Here is an 18,964-nt window from a genome sequence, read left to right on the forward strand (position 1 = left end):
CATTTTGTTGAGGAAGGAGCTTGTGTCTTTTCCCTCCCTGTCATGACATGACACCTCGACTAGCCAATTGACAGCGAACAAAGGCGGAGGCGAATGAGGCTGACCTTCAATCCACAGCTGCGGGCGTGGCTTACGTTGACAAGGCCCGCCTATTGGCCGGTCTGCGGACTTCCCACAGACAGTTGTATGTTTCATAAAAATGCACTCTGATGCGGCAAGTAAGTAGTAACGTTAGAGAGGTTTTTCTGGGACCATTTGGGACCCCATAGCGCGTGTGGCACAGACGTTAATAGTCTTGCTCTGTTTTGAACAACAGTTTTGTCTCATGGTCGTGTGGCGTTTGATGAGGACGCGTGAATTCTGTGCTATTTGCAGCCCTCTTTGTATTTGCTAGTGCTGTCTTGTGCGACAACAAAGGGAGGATAGCTGGTGTAATTTTAGCTGTTTGGACATGCGGAAGGTTATATTTGACACTGAAGGTTTTGCGAAGTTAATTTTTCGAGTCGCGTTAGCGGTGCTCGGCTGAATGCGGCTGACGTTAGTTAAATTCAGAAGGTTTTCGATGGTTAAACGGCGTGTTGAGCTGTTTATATTCATCTTTATGGGTCACGTACAGCAGGTATCAGCTCACATTTGGCATCCACGTAGGACCATTGGAAATCGGTCAATATTCTGGTCAGCTGCGGACTCTTACAGGGAATGAAAATTGTGACGCAGTTGTGTAAAACAGCTTTCATTGCCTGCTGCAGCACTGCCGCCGGGTTTTGCGCCATCTACACCAGCTGCTGCAAACGCCTGCGCGTTGCTTTTGTGCAAGAACACATATAATGTTGTATATTTTTCAAACAACGTAAAATGCATTCAATCAGTTGGTGTAAATGTTGGGGGTAGAAGGGTCTGAGAGAAGTAGTTGTTTTGCAAATGCATGGGAATTGTAGTTTAGTATCCCAAACAGAGCTTAGCTTCCAATGGCCTGTTTAGAGGAAATGGACTACAACGCCCATACGTCCAAACTCTCCAGATACTTTGTAAACTCTGTGCAAGTTGCGCGTCTGCACTGCTATTTTAGGTATGCAGCTAGTGCTATCTGCTCGGCAGTGTACTGGTTTGTGTGTGGTTTTGGCCTCTGAAAAAATGTTAAAATCATCGGTGTTTGGTGACAGCTTTTAATCGACAGTGCACAGAAGGCTTGACGCGAGAAGGTAGCATGCATGATCGTTCTCACGTCTTTAGAGGAATGCAGAGTCCCTCCCTCATTCGTGTGAAATATTTTCACCAACGTAGATCTTTGAAAACTGGAAATCAAACGATAGTAGTGCATGCTCTGTGAATGTTGTGTGATTCCTGATCACAGATCACCTGAGATTTGAGTCCAGTGTTCTCATTGGGGCTGTGATGATGTCACCTTCTTGTACCCTTGTGCTCATGCCAAGCATGATCAGGAGCATAAAGCTGAGTGTCATGCTTTAGTTTAGTTCTTTTGTGACGTTATATTTATTTTTTGGAAATAGATTTTCAGCTGAATTCCCACTTGACTACACTGGCCAGCATCCATAAGATCCACCACACCTTGCACAGGCTGGTAAATGCATATTAGCAATGTGTTTATGTGTGCTTTATTTTAGCATGCATGTGCCCTGTACATCTGTGTCCTACTCACACACATTTGTTTTGAATAGAACTTGGCAGAAGACGTTGGACAGGACAGCCATCCCTCAGGTAACTATACAGCTGCTCCTTTTTTATGTTTTGTTTTTTGGTTTTTTTTATAGGGAAATAGTGTTTTTATCAGGCCAGATGTACATTAACATATCACTTTCTGAAGTGGACTCTCAGTGCTTTGCTAGTACTCAAATGTTTTGCTATAGAAAGTTGGCGTAATGCATGTCGTTCTTAAAGATTTATGCTTTCATTTTCTTCTGTTTACTTCCCTAGCTTGTTGCTCTAAAGCCATGCCTCCTAGGAAAAAGAGGAGACCCTCTGCTGGAGATGACATGTCAGCCAAGAAAAGTCGCCAGGACAGGTGCGAGATCCCTTTAATTAAACATTCAGTGAACTTGAATGTGTGCAGTACAATGTTTATTTTGCCATTAGTTAACATACAATAAATGGTGTACTACACATGTAGTATGGTTAAAATTTTGTTTTTCGTCTACAGCGTTTTCAGAAAACATGAAACATCCCAAATCCGAGAGGAGGAGACGTTTTCTAGTAAAAGATGCTTGGAGTGGTTCTATGAATATGCAGGTGAGCACTTACTGGACACATTCTTAGTTTAATTGCATTTGACCTCTTCTCAGTGCATACGTGGGAAATTGTTGCTATATGTGGATTGACATTTGTTTATCATAAACAGGCTGTGATGATGTGGTGGGTCCAGAGGGCATGGAAAAATTCTGTGAGGACATCGGAGTGGAGCCGGAGAATGTAAGCGCATATTTAAAATCTTTCATATTTCGACATCTGTTTATCTCTCTGTGACCACACGTTAAACTAGTGATTTTTGGTTTTTTATGACATGCTTTTGGCAGTGGTGACAATTTGCATTTCTGATCATTTCTGATACTTTGTAAAAGTGTATCTTTTAATCTGCACTCTCAATCAGCAGTCCTAGGCCTTCAAGGTCATGTGATATGTAATGGATTGAGTATCTTGTACTTAAGAATATCTGCAACTGTCATTCGTTGCTTGTGCTCAGGTGGTGATGCTGGTTCTTGCTTGGAAGCTGGATGCCCAGAGTATGGGATATTTCACCCTTCAGGAGTGGCTGAGAGGCATGGGCTCATTGCAGTATGTCATTTACTTACTTTGTTGTTTTTTTTGGGGGGGGGGGGGTTATAAAAATTTTTTTAAAATATAATACAGTTTTCAAGATTGCTTATTTAGATTGATGTGTATTTTTAGTGTAACATGCATTAAACTGGATCCTGTAACATACCTAAGCAAGTTTTCTGCTGCCTTCAGGTGTGATTCGACTGAGAGGCTGAGAAACTCACTCGACTACCTGAGATCTGTCCTAAATGACAGCACCAGCTTTAAGCTCATTTATAGATATGCCTTTGATTTTGCTCGGGTGAGTGGAGCAGTCTTTTTTTTTTTTTTTTCTGCAAGATGCACAGCATTCAACAACCAGGTTAAATTCATTTGAACAAATACAAAAATCTCAGTAAGAAACGGTAAACATTTTCTTCAACGTAGCTTGCCATCACCAGTGTGTGAATGTGTGTGTGAATGGGTGGATGACTGGATGTGTAAAGCGCTTTGGGGTCCTTAGGGACTAGTAAAGCGCTATACAAATACAGGCCATTTACCATTTACCATTTACATTTTAATCTGGCTGTCTGTTTGGACTTGTTGCATTGATTTGAGAAAGTATTGGGTGTTCTGATTGTACAGGAAAAGGATCAGAGGAGTTTGGACTTGAACACAGCCAAATGTATGTTGGGGCTTCTTCTGGGAAAGACGTGGCCTTTGTTTCCCGTGTTTAATCAGTTTCTAGAGGTAAGCAGTTATAGCATTTTGTTTGTTTGGTTGGGGTTCTTTTTGTTTGTTTGTTTTTTTTGTTTTGTTTTTAAGAAAATCAGTCACAGAAGTCTTGCGGAGTAGTTGTATACACCATCATTTGTTGCCCATTTTAACCTTGGAAAGAACTGTAGTAGCTAAAACTATCACTTGTTATTCCTCAGCAATCAAAGTACAAAGTCATCAACAAAGACCAATGGTGCAATGTTTTAGAGTTCAGCAGGACAATCAACCTGGACCTCAGCAACTATGATGAGGATGGTGCCTGTAAGTGAGCACACATTTACGTATAGCTGAGTGTTACACAAATACTAATTTTGTAATTTACTCAAATTTATGCCTCATCCTTGTTTTTGGTTTTTTTCATTAGGGCCTGTTTTGTTGGACGAGTTTGTGGAATGGTACAAAGAAAGACAGATGTCATAACTGGAGTGCAAAAATGGGAAAGTAATACAACTGTGACAACAACGACTCTGAGAATCAATAACCAATAAGTAAACAATACAAAAAAAGTAAAGCAGTGACAGTGGGTGCTTCCTGGGAAAGGAGGGGTTCGGGCTGTGGGTGGGCTAGGGTAGGGTTGCTGGGTTTGCAGCCTGCATGCACGCTGCTCAGAGCGTGGAGGCAGGAGGGCTGCTGTGCTCCCTCCCGAAGTTGCATAGTGGGCAAGCTTGCAGCAATCCCCAGTGGCATTGCTCTCTCACTGTGACATGTCACATTGCTGTCTGTGTTAGGATAACGTGGTGTCATACATGGATGATGGAAGCAAAATGGTATTGTGTGGGAGAACCACTCCTCACCCCTTGTCTTCAGCACAGAGAAACTGACAGAAGTGACCATTCATGCATTGTGTCTGAGTCTTAAATAGGGTCACTTTGACCTGGGCACATTAAAGTATTATACATCTGTGCAATGAACTTGAACTTGAGCTTTTCTGGACAGATAGCACTTAATATTTTTTGTCATATTTTGAGTTTCATAGGAGTACTTCAAGAAGCACACTGTGTCAAATGGTTGATTGCAAGTTTCTATTCTATTGATTTGTGCCAGTTTGTAGTTGTTTTTTTTGTTTGTTTTCTTCTTTCCCCTGCAGTTTTGATCGCTTCATCTATTTTTTTTTTTTCTTTGCCTCTAGCTATTCATTTGCTAGCCCCCTGCAAAGGCTTCAGACCTCATAACACCAAACAATTTAGCATTGCTGCTTACTAACTCTTATTACAGTACAGCGGTGAGCCACTAGTGCTCTGATCAGCATTTTTTGGTCTGGTGACCAATTTATGTATCTACGTTCTGTAGATAAGAGTATTACTGTGCCTCAAAACATGGAAGTCACTTTGTGTGTCCCACACACATACCAATAAACCCAAATGTACATACACGTGTGATAAGAGTACATACAGCACATGCACACAGACACACTGAGTGGTCAGGGATTATTTCAGGATGAACTCAGACTGTTTTGGCTGTGTTATAAGTTGACATAGAGCTAGTTGGTGTCCATTTTGTCTTGATATGTGGCATCTGTTTGTCTTCCTTAGTCCACTAATATTTTCAGGTCTCCTCTTACCAGTAGCATCTCTCCCAACACTGACTGTGTTAATGTAACTGCAGTGGAAGACCGGTGACCCTCTCAGGATGAGGTCCTTTAGGCTTGAGTAGTAAGGTACGTTTGGTGAAAGTGTTGCTTTGTACCACCCATAGGATGTACTCAAAACAGTGGACACTGACAGTTTGGAACTTTGTGATGATGCTATGCTGTTCTTTTCGCCTAGTATAATGTTCTTGTAACACATGTATAAATTTTTGTCTTTGGCTGTGATGTGATGCTGACTTGTCAGAAGATTTAATATTTGCATGCATGCTCCGACAGAGCCTTTTGTGAATGGATGAGATTTTTTGAAAACATTTTTCAAACTTTTTGTTTTTGTTTTGTACAGGTTTTTGTGCAAGTGTTTTGTGCTTAATTTCATAAACACAATCATGTTCTTTGAATTCTGATGATAAACATGATTGTGTCTATTAAGACCTGGAACACACCTGTAACCTCATGGTGGAACAGGAGTTCCCTCCTGCATTTACCCTTTGTAACACATCCTTACACATGCTGCAAAACTTTGGCAAACTGCAGGCAATGCAGACAGTAGCCTGTTGTGCTACTGATGCACTACATTGTCATGACATACATAAACGCTTCCATAAATCCATTTCAGTTGAAAACTACACAGAAACCCGTGTCGTCACTACAATGCATCAACCATCAGCATAAACTTTAAGACTGAAGTAGTTGTGGGATTGCTTACCAAATACTGTGTAGAGATCAGTGGTTTAGTCTTCTCCCTTGATAATGCAGGAGGATGAACAGCCTTGTCTCAACTGTATATATGTATGTAAACTATGTGTCTATATGTCTGTTTTCACTATAACCTATGTCTATACAAGTAAATAAAATGGTTTATTAACTTAATGGCTTATGTTCTGTTTTTTTTTAGTTGATAGTTTGCACTTGTTTAACCTTATAATGTCAAGTGTACCACATTTAATACATAGGATTTTGAGACCTCTACATCATCAGTTTTTGTACCTGAAATAACTAAAAAAATTACACAAAAATGTGGGATGTAGCAAATATGCAAATAAAAATGTATATGTGCAAATTGATATATTGTTTTATTATTATTATTTGCTAAAATGTTCAATTAGAGATACAAAAAAATTCTGTAAATTATTTCATGATTTAGTCTTTAACAGGTTAAAACTAAACATCGCTGAATGTAGCCATCACACCGGACTTCCTTCAGAAGTCAGAAATTCTGTTCATGAATGCAAGTAAATAACTGATTTGGCATCTTATTTTGCAGAAATAAGTCAAACATAAAAGATAACCATGGTGCATCATTAAAGACTGCATTTAACCGCTCTGTGGCAGCTCTAACCAACAAATGATTATAGCTTACATTTCATTCCAAAGTCACACATAATATACAATTCACAATGTTTTTGACATTCACTGGATAACTTAAGCTCAAAGAATCATGCCTATCATCTGGGTGGCTTTTTAAGTGTTTAGCATGAATTGACTTGTCATTAAACATGAGTGATGTTTGAAGTGTTTAAATAGATTGGTGGGTATTCTTGTGTAAGCGAAGAAACAACGGGTTCCTCTGTGTTTTGTCTCTGTTGCTGATAGGATCTATTTCCTTCCAAGCCTTGTTTCTTATTGTCCTGTGGAGATCTCCATGTAAGCCCAACGGCCTCTTCTGGCGGTAGTGTTACAGGAATAGGAGGTGGGGCAACTTGTGGTGGTTTAATGTCATGGGTCCTGTAGCGGGGAACATTATACAACAAATCTGTAGCTCTTCTCTCACCTGATGAAGCAGAGGGGAGATGTAATGCTGGCAGAGGTTTGTTGTCTGGCTCAGACTTGCGATAATAAAGACCGGTGTCAGCTTGTGGACTGTGGTCATCAACTGTAGGAGATACATCCCCACTGAAATCCTCCACGTCCCACATTCTTCTCTCTGATGACATGGCCTTTAGGGCACTGAGGCCTTTTCTTTCCTTCATATCAGAGAGCAAAAGAGGGCTTGGATTCTCATATGTGGTGTTGGGTGAGTTGTAAAGCCTGTGAAGAGCACCTCCGGATGCAGAAGAAGTACTATTGGTACTAATGGATGAGAATTTATGTGTTGGCTTTACATCTGATTTCCAACTGTCTTGCTTTATTTTAACGTCACTTTTAATGCTGGAGGAGTACAGTTGGGCAAGTTCTGGTTTTGCAGGTGAAGCCTGCTGTGGAGGTGTTGTATTCAGACCAGTCTTTAGTGCTGGTGTAGAGATTTTAGACAGATTATGACCAACACCAGTCCATTTTATCTCTGGTGGTATATCTACATTTGCGTTGTGTCTTTGTTCAATCCTTCTCCTTACTTCATCCTCAAAGCTCACACTGGATACTCTCTTTGGAGCAAGTGATGAATTTCTGTCCTTTTCACTTTCCTGTGCAACATTTACCATTTGGCCACTGGGGGAGAAAGAATTATCAGGTAGCGATGAAGTTTTCATAATTGAACGCTTATAGATTGGAAAGTCAACATATGTCATGCCTGTAGGAGCTCTGTTTTCTGTTAACTCATCTTCACTGCTGCTGCTGGAAGAGGAATCAGAGGGTTTCACTGGTTTGTTTTCAGGATTCAGAGAAGGGGAGTCTGGCGGAGGTGATGAGGGCAATTTGGATGGTTGACAACTCGGTGATGTGATTTCAAGGCGCTTTCTAAATCGGGAGACACCAAGATTCATTGTGGCCCATCGTGACTGGAGCTCAGAGTTTATCTCTGGTGTTGTGCTGACGTTGTCTTTTCGATTTTCCCTCAACTCATCTGTTATAACAACATACTTTTCTAATGTAATATTGGAATCCTTGTTTGAAATGTGAGGAAACTTAAACAATGTAGAATTTGGAGACCCTAAGTTGCTATCCATTTTAACAGGTTGGTCTGTAGTCCGACCTTCACTCTCATCACTGCTGGAGGAGGACTTAGGTGAACGTGTCTTGATATCCAAACGCTTTTTGACATAGGGGATAGTGGTGAGGCCCATTTCAGGCAATCTTGAATCTGGTTTAACTACAACTGGGCGGTTTCTTAAATCTTCCATCCCCTCCTCATCTGAGCTGCTTGATGTGTAAACAGGATCGTGACGTTTGGTTTGAGATTGTTGAAACCCCGTTGAGCCCAAACTCTGCTTCTTTGTCTGGCCGCTTTTTTCATCTTCACTGTCACTACTTGAAGATGACTCAGAAGCTGATGATACTGATTTGATGTCTCCAGTATGATGAACATATTGGGTTTTTGTGTAAAGCAAATCAGTTTCTTGCCTTGGACTATATATATCTGCTTGTTCCTGTTTCTTTATGTGTTTTGTTGTTTCCTCCTCACTTTCACTGCTAGAAGATGTGTCAGAATCTACTGATGGTGCTTTGATATCTAGGCGGCGCTTAACGTGAGGAATGTGTAGAAGATCAATGGTAGGCCACTTTGCATTTGGATCAGGACTCTTTGTTTGAGATTCTCTGAATAGGCGGGGTGGAATGCCCAACTTCCCTGGACTCTGCTGCACTTTGTGGTCTGTTTCATCTTCACTCTCACTACTAGAAGATGAACTAGAGGCTGATGAAGGTTCTTTGATATCTGCATCTTTCTTGATACTCCTGGGACGCTCAGGAGGAATGGCAGGTCTTCGTATTTCATTCTCTTGATTTATTTTTTGAGACGACCTATTTGGAAGAATTGGAATATGTACACCTCCTTGGTTTTGTTTCTTTATTGTTTCCTCTTCACTTTCACTGCTAGAAGATGTGTCAGAATCTACTGATGGTGCTTTGATATCTAGGCGCCGCTTAATGTGAGGAATGTGTAGAAGATCTATGGTAGGCCACTTTGCATTTGGATCAGGACTCTTTGTTTGAGATTCTCTGAATGGGCGGGGTGGATTGCTCAACTTTCCTGGAATCTGCTGCACTTTGTGGCCAATTTCATCTTCACTTTCACTAGAAGATGAACTAGAGGCTGATGAAGGTTCTTTGATATCTGAATCTTTCTTGATACTCCTGGGACGCTCAGGAAGAATGGCAGGCTTTCTTATATCATGCTCGCGGCTGGCTTTTTGAGATGACCTATTTGGAAGAATCGGAATATGTACAGCTCCTTGGTCTTGTTTCTTTACTGTTTCCTTCTCACTGTCACTGCTAGAAGATGTGTCAGAATCTACTGATGGTGCTTTGATATCTAGGCGCCGCTTAATGTGAGGAATGTGTAGAAGATCAATGGTAGGCCACTTTGCATTTGGATCAGGACTCTTTGTTTGAGATTCTCTGAATGGGCGGGGTGGAATGCCCAACTTTCCTGTGCTCTGCTGCACTTTGTGGTCTGTTTCATCTTCGCTCTCACTACTAGAAGATGAACTAGAGGCTGATGAAGGTTCTTTGATATCTGAATCTTTCTTGATACTCCTGGGACGCTCAGGAGGAATGGCAGGTCTTCGTATTTCATTCTCTTGATTTATTTTTTGAGATGACCTATTTGGAAGAATTGGAATATGTACACCTCCTTGGTTTTGTTTCTTTATTGTTTCCTCCTCACTTTCACTGCTAGAAGATGTGTCAGAATCTATTGATGGTGCTTTGATATCTAGGCGCCGCTTAATGTGAGGAATGTGTAGAAGATCAATGGTAGGCCACTTTGCATTTGGATCAGCACTCTTTGTTTGAGATTCTCTGAATGGGCGAGATGCAATACCCAACTTTCCTGGACTCTGCTGCACTTTGTGGTCTGTTTCATCTTCGCTCTCACAACTAGAAGATGAACTAGAGGCTGATGAAGGTTCTTTGATATCTGAATCTTTCTTGATACTCCTGGGACGCTCAGGAAGAATGGCAGGCTTTCTTATGTCATGCTCGCGGCTGGCTTTTTGAGATGACCAATTTGGAAGAATCGGAATATGTACAGCTCCTTGGTCTTGTTTCTTTACTGTTTCCTTCTCACTGTCACTGCTAGAAGATGTGTCAGAATCTACTGATGGTGCTTTGATATCTAGGCGGCGCTTAATGTGAGGAATGTGTAGAAGATCAATGGTAGGCCACTTTGCATTTGGATCAGGACTCTTTGTTTGAGATTCTCTGAATGGGCGGGGTGGATTGCTCAACTTTCCTGCAATCTGCTGCACTTTGTGGCCAATTTCATCTTCACTTTCACTAGAAGATGAACTAGAGGCTGATGAAGGTTCTTTGACATCTGAATCTTTCTTGATACTCCTGGGACGCTCAGGAGGAATGGCAGGTCTTCGTATTTCATTCTCTTGATTTATTTTTTGAGATGACCTATTTGGAAGAATTGGCATATATATACCTCCTTGCTCTTGTTTCTTTATTGTTTCCTCCTCACTTTCACTGCTAGAAGATGTGTCAGAACCTACTGATGGTGCTTTGATATCTAGGCGGCGCTTAATGTGAGGAATGTGTAGAAGATCAATGGTAGGCCACTTTGCATTTGGATCAGGACTCTTTGTTTGAGATTCTCTGAATGGGCGGGGTGGAATGCCCAACTTTCCTGGGCTCTGCTGCACTTTGTGGTCTGTTTCATCTTCGCTCTCACTACTAGAAGATGAACTAGAGGCTGATGAAGGTTCTTTGATATCTGAATCTTTCTTGATACTCCTGGGATGCTCAGGAGGAATGGCAGGCCTTCGAATGTCATGCTCACGACTGGCTTTTTGAGATGACCAATTTGGAAGAATTGGAATATGTAAAGCTCCTTGGTCTTGTTTCTGTAGTGTTTCCTCCTCACTGTCACTACTAGAAGATGTGTCAGAATCTACTGATGGTGGTTTGATATCTAGGCGGCGCTTAATGTGAGGAATGTGCAGAAGATCAATGGTAGGCCACTTTGCATTTGGATCAGGACTCTTTGTTTGAGATTCTCTGAATGGGCGGAGTGGAATGCCTAAATTACCTGGACTCTGCTGCACTTTGTGGTCTGTTTCATCTTCACTCTCACTACTTGAAGATGAACTAGAGGCTGATGAAGGTTCTTTGAAATCTAAATCTTTCTTGATGCTCCCGGGACGCTCAGGAGGAATGGCAGGTCTTCGAATTTCATCCTCTTGATTTATTTTTTGAGATGACCTATTTGGAAGAATTGGCATATATATACCTCCTTGCTCCTGTTTCTTTATGTTTTTCGTTGTTTCCTCCTCACTGTCACTGCTAGAAGATGTGTCAGAATCTACTGATGGTGCTTTGATATCTAGGCGGCGCTTAATGTGAGGAATGTGTAGAAGATCAATGGTAGGCCACTTTGCATTTGGATCAGGACTCTTTGTTTGAGATTCTCTGAATGGGCGGGGTGGAATGCCCAAATTCCCCGGACTCTGCTGCACTTTGTGGCCTGCTTCATCATCACTTTCACTACTAGAAGATGAACTAGAGGCTGATGAAGGTTCTTTGACATCTGAATCTTTCTTGATACTCCTGGGATGCTCAGGAGGAATGGCAGGTCTTCGAATTTCATCCTCTTGATTTATTTTTTGAGATGACCTATTTGGAACAATTGGCATATATATACCTCCTTGCTCCTGTTTCTTTATGTGTTTCGTTGTTTCCTCCTCACTTTCACTGCTAGAAGATGTGTCAGAATCTACTGATGGTGCTTTGATATCTAGGCGGCGCTTAACGTGAGGAATGTGTTGAAGATCAATGGTAGGCCACTTTGCATTTGGATCAGGACTCTTTGTTTGAGATTCTCTGAATGGGCGGGGTGGAATGCCCAACTTCCCTGGACTCTGTTGCACTTTGTGGTCTGTTTCATCTTCACTCTCACTACTAGAAGATGAACTAGAGGCTGATGAAGGTTCTTTGACATCTGAGTCTTTCTTGATACTCCTGGGACGCTCAGGAGGAATGGCAGGCCTTCGAATATTATCCTCTTGTTTTATTTTTTGAGATGACCGATTTGGAACAATTGGCATATATATACCTCCTTGCTCCTGTTTCTTTATGTGTTTCGTTGTTTCCTCCTCACTGTCACTGCTAGAAGATGTGTCAGAACCTACTGATGGTGCTTTGATATCTAGGCGCCGCTTAACATGAGGAATGTGTAGAAGATCAATGGTAGGCCACTTTGCATTTGGATCAGGACTCTTTGTTTGAGATTCTCTGAATGGGCGGGGTGGAATGCCCAACTTCCCTGGACTCTGCTGCACTTTGTGGCCTGTTTCATCATCACTTTCACTACTAGAAGATGAACTAGAGGCTGATGAAGGTTCTTTGATATCTGAATCTTTCCTCATGCTTCTGGAAGATGAATTTGACTCCGGTAATGGAGCGGTGATGTGTGAATGCTCTTTGAATTGGCTTATTCTGTCTATACTTGAGTCTACTTTGGAATCTGCTTCACTGTCACTGCTGGAAGAGGATGAATCTCTTATAGATGGTGAAGGTGCTTTGGCGTCCAGATTCTTACTCTGACTGGTATCCGAATAGAAATCACGCCACTTTGTCTGTGGCTTTGGTTTAACTTTCACTGTGCTATCTTTATCAATTTCTAGCTCAACTGTGTTCTGGTGTGGCTCCTTATCACTGTCACTGGAATCGGAGGAAAACGAGTGCTCTGGTTTCACTGCAGGCTTGATTTGCTGGTCACAGTTGGCTTTGTAAACTGTAGGCTCATCCTCACTGTTGTTTGAGCTGGAGCTGGACACAGAATCCCGCTTGTGTTTTTTGGAAGGGGTTGCCACAGTAAGTTTTGACTTATTAGAAGAACCAATTATACTACCTGACCTGGGAGATGGACTTTGAACGGAATCACTAAATTCAAATAGTTCTTCATTTTCCTCTAAATAACCAGGGTCTGTTGTGTGTGGTGACCATGGCTCAGAGGTAAATCCAGGCATTTTACTTTTGCCTTCTAGTGATCTTTGTGGCACCTCTACTTTTGTAAGTATTGAGCAATCAGTTTTCTGTTGAAAAGGGTCCTCTGTGACCTTAGGAGCCTTGGGCATTGTGTGGTGCTCTTTGAATTCTTTTTCAGATAGTGAAGAATCTGAGCTTGAAGAAGATAGGCTTCTCTTTTCCTCTAGCTCAGCAGGATCTGGGATAGGTTCAAACTCCATGTTGTGCCTATGTCCAGCACTAGTGTGATCTCTGCCATCATTTAGTCTACCCTCTGAAATGCTCTGATGTGAGCTACTTTCATTTCCTGAATCTTCAGGAGTATGTTTAATATTCTGAGCCTCACTAACTTCACAATCAATCACTACATTATTATAGATGCTTTCCGGATTGCCACTGGCTACAGTATCATAATACTGTACGTTGGCATCTTCTCTGTAGTCTACAGTGGTAAATGTGACTCTCCTTTCCCTGTGATGTCCTGTCATTTCTAGTTCCTCTCCAGTGGAGAAGGCCTCATTGTCATATTGTGTTTGTTCTACAGAGACTGCAGAGTTAGCTTCACGGGACCGTGTATTGATGTTCTTTTCGGTGACTCTTTTCCAAAGAGCATCGATACATGGTCTTGCAAGGACTCCAAGGATAAAGGCAATCAGAAATGTGATGAAAATAGATAGACACACAGCCAGTGCCAAGTCAGACTGAGTAACTGCTCCAGCTCCTGGACTTGTCCCATTACGCATACTCTTTGTGGAGCCTGCTTGGATTATGTATTGGCTGGTTTCAGACAAACTTCTAGGTTTTCTTCTTGCACCACCTATTTGACTGATTTGGAGGTTAAAAACAGACACAACCTGTTTTTCTTTAGACACACACACATACAGTCCCGTGTCACTCTCTGTGATGTCACTGATGAGCAGACCACCATCAGGCTGGTTCACAGACGCTTTTCCATTGGGCGTCCACCACACTGAATCTGAAAAAGATCACATTGATATGCAGTATTATCAGTTTACATTGCTAAATATGCATTAAGCATTTTTGCATAATTTTGATGTGTTACCTTCTGCTGAACAGGACAGCAGTATCTCGGAGCCCCTCTGGACTGTCACATCCTGATGGAGCTCTGGGATGTTAGCAGTACTGAGGCAGTTCAGGTCATCATCCTGCAGCTGAAGCAGATCTCTGCCTGAGAGGGTGGATGGAGAAGCACACATGATGCTCCAGACCTGCAGGCCTCTGCTGCTGTCAAAGGCTATCCGGCGTCTCAGACTGTGCATCCTGCAGTCACACTGCCACCTGTTTCCAAGCAGCCTAACGTCTGTTCCAATGTTTTGCAGGGTGAGGTACATTAAAGGATGGATGCTGGTCAACATGTTGAAGCTCAGATCTAGGACCTTTGAGGGTAATATAATATTTATGATGAGTTTGACTGGCAAAACAAATTGCATCTTAGATATCGACATTAGCAGTTAATTAGAGTAGGCACCAAGGTTTTAAGTATTGCTTTTGATGAAGAATGAACAGATATCTGAAAAACAATCACCTGGATTTATACAAAAAGCCCTAAAAATACAAAAACAAACAACAACAACAACAACAAAAACAGTCTTACTTTGAGCTGGGGTAAATCCTGAAACATCTGTGGATGGAGACTTGTGATGAGGTTATGTTGTAAGTGTAACTCTTTCAGTTGCTGAAGATGGCTAAGTTCTCCCAGTTGTAGAGTTGAGATCCTGTTGAAAGAGAGCTGCAGAACCTCCAAGGATTCAATACCCTCCAGCCCTGAATGACAGAAAATCAGAGTTGCATTTAGAGATTACTGGGTAGCTCCCAGTAATCTCTAGTAGAGAGTAGTAGAGAGCAAGACATGTATTCTGTATTCCAGGTTTTCACTAATAATAACAAGTTTGTCTGGCTCTTGTCCTCTCTGTCAATTTGCTTGCAGGTCTGCCATATTAATAGGGCTGACATTATATAATATGAAACATAAGCCTCAATCAGTGTGGAGCTCATCAATGAAAAACAAAATCAAATTGTTATGTTTTCACAGTGAATAGTCTTACAATATGTCTAATTACGGCCATTTTCTGCTGGCTCCTCCTTTTCAGTAGAGACAATCTCCCTGAGACTGCTGTGCTGAGGAAAAGCACTGTGGATCTGTGCTTCATTAGAGAGGCACTGAAGGTTTTGTGATCTGAATACCAAACAGAACAGGGTCTATGATTGTCAACAGAGCTCTTGCTAAGTAAATAGGCTGTCTATACATTCCATTAAAAGACTTATAGTGAATGGTTTCCTTTGAAACACTCACATGTTCAACCAAGGAGAAAGAGGAGAAACATGACAATGCCCAGGAAAAGTGGCATTGTGTGATTCACAACATTCCACAATTTCATTGTACATGTACAATGACACTAAAGGGCTGTTCTGTTCTATTCTATTTCCACCTTTTTAGGGAAATGTCGATTAACAACTGTGACTGGTTGGAGGCTGTGCAGTGGAACTACGTGCAGTGGTTTATTTCTGCCTGGAGCAAAGTACTAAAGATAAAGCATATCAGTGGGGTGGTTTGTTTATATGAAAAGAACAGTAACTGGCATGCATAAATCTCACAGATTTATTACACTATGGACTTTGAGGTAAACCCACCTGAACATGGCGGTGAGGTGGACCAATCTTTCCGGTGTGACTCATGGACATTTCTCAATGACATTCCATGAGGAAATTAAAGGTGTGCCTTTAAGGAGTGCGCAACTTTACCATTATATATTATTACCTAATATTAATGATAACAATAACTCATACACAAATTAAGTTATGGCCCAATTAACTAATGTGAACAAATTGCCTCATAGCAATCTGGAAGTCAAAACACCATACTGAAGGTTAAATTTAATATGTCAGTTTTTCTACCACCTGTTTATGTTCCACCCAAGATAACAGTCAGCCATAGTCATGTGACCAACCTAAAAATGTACTAGGTGTGGTTTATGAATACTATGTAATATTGTTATATCGCTGCAATTTGCAAGACCAGTATGTTAGGACGGGTTGCTACTCATATTGGCTGAGAATTGTGCTGATGGTAATGTCTAAGATTTTGTGATTGTAGTTTGTAGGATTATTAAATTCTGCAGTATGTGCAAGTTCAACAGAATTGTAAAGTATAGTAAGTATATTTACTAAAGCACTGTAATGACGAACAGTTTTGAGGTAGTTTTACTTTACTTGAGTCAATCTGACTTCTCTTTATACTTAGATTTCATTACATTTTTGTGGGAAATGTTACACTTGTAGTGGATTGTTATAAACAAATGGTTGAGACATTAAAGGAAAATCTTTAACCTTTGATCCTACAGTAAAGGGAACAGTGTCTTCTTACTCTGGAGAGGTATTTTGCTTACATGGTTTGATTCCCCTTACTGGGAAGGTTTTCTGATGAGAGTGATCTCTTTCAGGATGATAATATCAACAAAAAATGTGCATTATGGATGCAAAATGGCACATGAATATTAAAGTTCCTGAGTAAATAAGATCAATGGATCTTAACTAAACACCAAACAATTCTGGAGCAACGGTGTTAGAAAGCATGAGCTGCTACCATCATTTAGACACCAAATGATATGATGGATTTAAAAGTAATGATTTTTCATCCTTCCAATAGATACCCGTCGAATCAGTGCTAAGCAGGTATATTTTTTGTCCTTACTAAGAAGCTGTCTCGAGTTTTATCACAGCAAAAATTAGCAGCAAACTTAAACTGCTGCTTATATTATGCATGATTTATTCGTACTAAATTGTACTTTTTATAATTTTTTTCCAGTTCTTTCTTGGAATTACAGCAATTTAAATATTTTCACCTCTGATGAGATGAAATTTTGATGACAATTCACCAGAAAACACAATTCTTCTATAAAACATGAATGTTAAGCACCAGGCAACACTGAATGGTTGTATATATAATGCTAAATGATACTGAAATCTTTTAAAACACCTGCAGACTCACCTGACAGTGAAATTACTTTTTAATTAAATGAATTACTTTTTTCAGGTTTTCAGTTAGCGCTGACTGGTAGCAGTTTTTATCCGTGTGAAAATGTGTATGTTTATGTGCTTTGACAGTGTTTTATTTATTAGTTTACAACCATATAACACTGACTCACCCTCTGGGAGTTGGCGTAGCTGATTCATCTCAACAGAGAGCAGCTGCAGGGTGGGGGCCCAAGGTACACATTTCTGTCTGTTCCAAGGTCTTGAGCGATATGTATCTCTAAGATGTTGACCACCGAGGTTTCTTCCAGTGCACAGGGACAAACGTGTGATACCGTTGTTTCCCAGCCACACACTCCTGAGGTTATAATGTGGCTGGTGAAATGTTACAGATTTGAGGAGGTTATGAGAAAAGTCCAGCTCCGTGACAGAGTCCTGGATGTGCTGGGGCACCGAGGAAAGGCCAGCTGAGGAACAGTTCAACAGGAAAGCACTCTGACAGGTGCAGGACTGCAGACAGGCAAGTGAGGAAGAGGAGCCGAGAAGCGAAGACACAAGGACTAACACAGCGGCCAAAAATGGCCCCTGCGGTGCTGCCATCACAAGCTGCCCTGAGAGTACAGATTGTCACATTGCAGTTAGAAATAAATTAAAAAGGAAGAACTATTTTTGCTTCACAGATAGGTTTAAATTAGCATTTACAGCAATAGAAATTAAGCTATTACCTGAACATGAGGTCTACGTTATCATAGGTGATGAGCCCAACCTAAACACGCAATCTGAATGTGTAAGCTTACATGTTTTTGGAAAAGAAAGACAATCTAATGGACACACATCTAAAAGTATTTATATATTTACCCATAAAAGGGTTTTCTCTTTTTCAAAAACATAGGGTTAGGCTCATCACCAGTGATGGGTTAAAAAAGGTTAAAAAAATGTAAGCACACAGTAAATGAAGACTCACCTGTGCGTCCACTCTTTGCCAAACTGACATGAAACCTTGTGACTCTTCACACCTGGAGAGCTCTACTTCAGCTGTCTCAAGCAAGTTCTGATCAAAGTCTGAGGTATATTTTGCTGCGTCCAGCTTAACACGTCCCTCCCCAAAGAAGCCGCTCTGCGATTCATTCAATCATTTACATGTCTGGTTAATGTCTTACTGTCACAGTCTTACTGTGATGGTGTAAGTTTATGGCGAAGACCAAACCTTCATACTTTGCATTCTATTAGACAATAAAGCGCTATAATGAGGCGCAGTACGCTTTTATGGTTTTAAATGACCATGGGCGCATTTACTGAAACAATGATAACACTTTTCACATAGCAACACATTTCTTTATTGAAACAAACATACCAATGAAACGTTGGACAAATTTTCAAATAAGGCTGGTCGCAATATTTATTTCTTCGGTTTTTCTTCGATCAAATAAGCTGTTCTTTCACGACAGGCATGAAGTCTGTGCTCTGAGAACAACTATTGATGTTAACATCAGTAATCGTTAACATCAGTTAACAACAGACAAGACAATCCAAAGCAAAGTCAAATATTATATATTATATTGCACAAAATTCAAACTACCCCATATAGGTTGCACCCACAGTAGCTGATGAACTAAAATTCTCAACATTTGCATTAATCTGTAGCAGAATGTAGTGCACACTGTTTTTTTTTTCAATATTGTATTCTTCTGTTGTTAAAAAAGCTTTTGCAACAAAATTAAAATATTACACATATATCTAATGATATATAGTCCCTTGTATATCCATTGGCACGTGCATGATAAACAGCCCGAGATATGCAGAAAGAAACCTACTCTGCTTTAGCATCACTGGATGGCTTAAAATGTATCATGTATAACATTTTATCATTAACTCTGTGCATTGCATTACCTGCAAGTTTTACATACATCATTACAGTCGTGTAGTGTCTTCCACATGTCAGCTAATATGACAGAAAATATCACGCAGCTGCCCGGAATAATGAAACAGCACATGGGATCTTGCACA

The 18,964-nt window shown here is 40.8% G+C and overlaps 2 protein-coding genes across 6 annotated transcripts; one reads left to right on the forward strand and one right to left on the reverse strand.

The window, feature by feature from the left end:
• Positions 1–75: 75 nt before the first annotated feature.
• dcun1d4 (DCN1, defective in cullin neddylation 1, domain containing 4 (S. cerevisiae)) lies at positions 76–5,986 on the forward strand. Of its 2 annotated transcripts, none has more exons than XM_005478854.4 (11): positions 76–218; positions 1,512–1,582; positions 1,680–1,719; positions 1,936–2,023; positions 2,159–2,247; positions 2,357–2,427; positions 2,699–2,790; positions 2,965–3,073; positions 3,397–3,501; positions 3,687–3,789; positions 3,893–5,986. In XM_005478854.4, exons 1-11 carry the CDS (start codon positions 200–202, stop codon positions 3,946–3,948), a joined length of 843 nt encoding a protein of 280 aa, XP_005478911.1. In that variant the 5' UTR covers positions 76–199; the 3' UTR covers positions 3,949–5,986. The 2 variants fall into 2 exon arrangements, with proteins under 2 accessions (XP_005478911.1, XP_013122361.1); XM_013266907.2 differs by lacking the exon at positions 76–218 and adding an exon at positions 225–1,202.
• A 180-nt stretch (positions 5,987–6,166) lies between these two features.
• lrrc66 (leucine rich repeat containing 66) lies at positions 6,167–18,013 on the reverse strand. Of its 4 annotated transcripts, none has more exons than XM_019351473.1 (6): positions 17,922–18,013; positions 17,131–17,568; positions 14,580–14,749; positions 14,028–14,361; positions 11,229–13,940; positions 6,167–10,424 (listed from the first exon to the last, which is right to left on the reverse strand). In XM_019351473.1, the coding sequence occupies exons 2-6, from the start codon at positions 17,555–17,557 to the stop codon at positions 6,607–6,609; spliced, it is 7,461 nt and encodes a 2,486-aa protein (XP_019207018.1). In that variant the 5' UTR covers positions 17,558–17,568; positions 17,922–18,013; the 3' UTR covers positions 6,167–6,606. The 4 variants fall into 4 exon arrangements, with proteins under 4 accessions (XP_019207018.1, XP_019207016.1, XP_019207017.1 ...); XM_019351471.1 differs by having other exon boundaries at positions 6,167–9,764; positions 10,167–13,940; XM_019351472.1 differs by having other exon boundaries at positions 6,167–7,655; positions 8,289–13,940.
• Between the last annotated feature and the right edge of the window lie 951 nt (positions 18,014–18,964).

This window comes from Oreochromis niloticus, linkage group LG23 (genome assembly GCF_001858045.2).
Source record: "Oreochromis niloticus isolate F11D_XX linkage group LG23, O_niloticus_UMD_NMBU, whole genome shotgun sequence".
NCBI lineage: Eukaryota > Metazoa > Chordata > Actinopteri > Cichliformes > Cichlidae > Oreochromis > Oreochromis niloticus.

Bases quoted from the DNA above. Each gene is read 5' to 3' on its own strand.
- lrrc66 (XM_019351470.1), bottom strand. From the start codon at position 17,557: ATGGCAGCACCGCAGGGGCCATTTTTGGCCGCTGTGTTAGTCCTTGTG. The intron at 14,750-17,130 runs GTGAGTCAGTGT...TCTGTCATTCAG, and splicing joins GCTACGCCAACTCCCAGAGG to GGCTGGAGGGTATTGAATCC. The intron at 14,362-14,579 runs GTAAGACTGTTT...TTACCCTCAAAG, and splicing joins AGGATTTACCCCAGCTCAAA to GTCCTAGATCTGAGCTTCAA.
- dcun1d4 (XM_005478854.4), top strand. The intron at 3,502-3,686 runs GTAAGCAGTTAT...GTTATTCCTCAG, and splicing joins TGTTTAATCAGTTTCTAGAG to CAATCAAAGTACAAAGTCAT. The intron at 3,790-3,892 runs GTAAGTGAGCAC...TTTTTTCATTAG, and splicing joins CTATGATGAGGATGGTGCCT to GGCCTGTTTTGTTGGACGAG.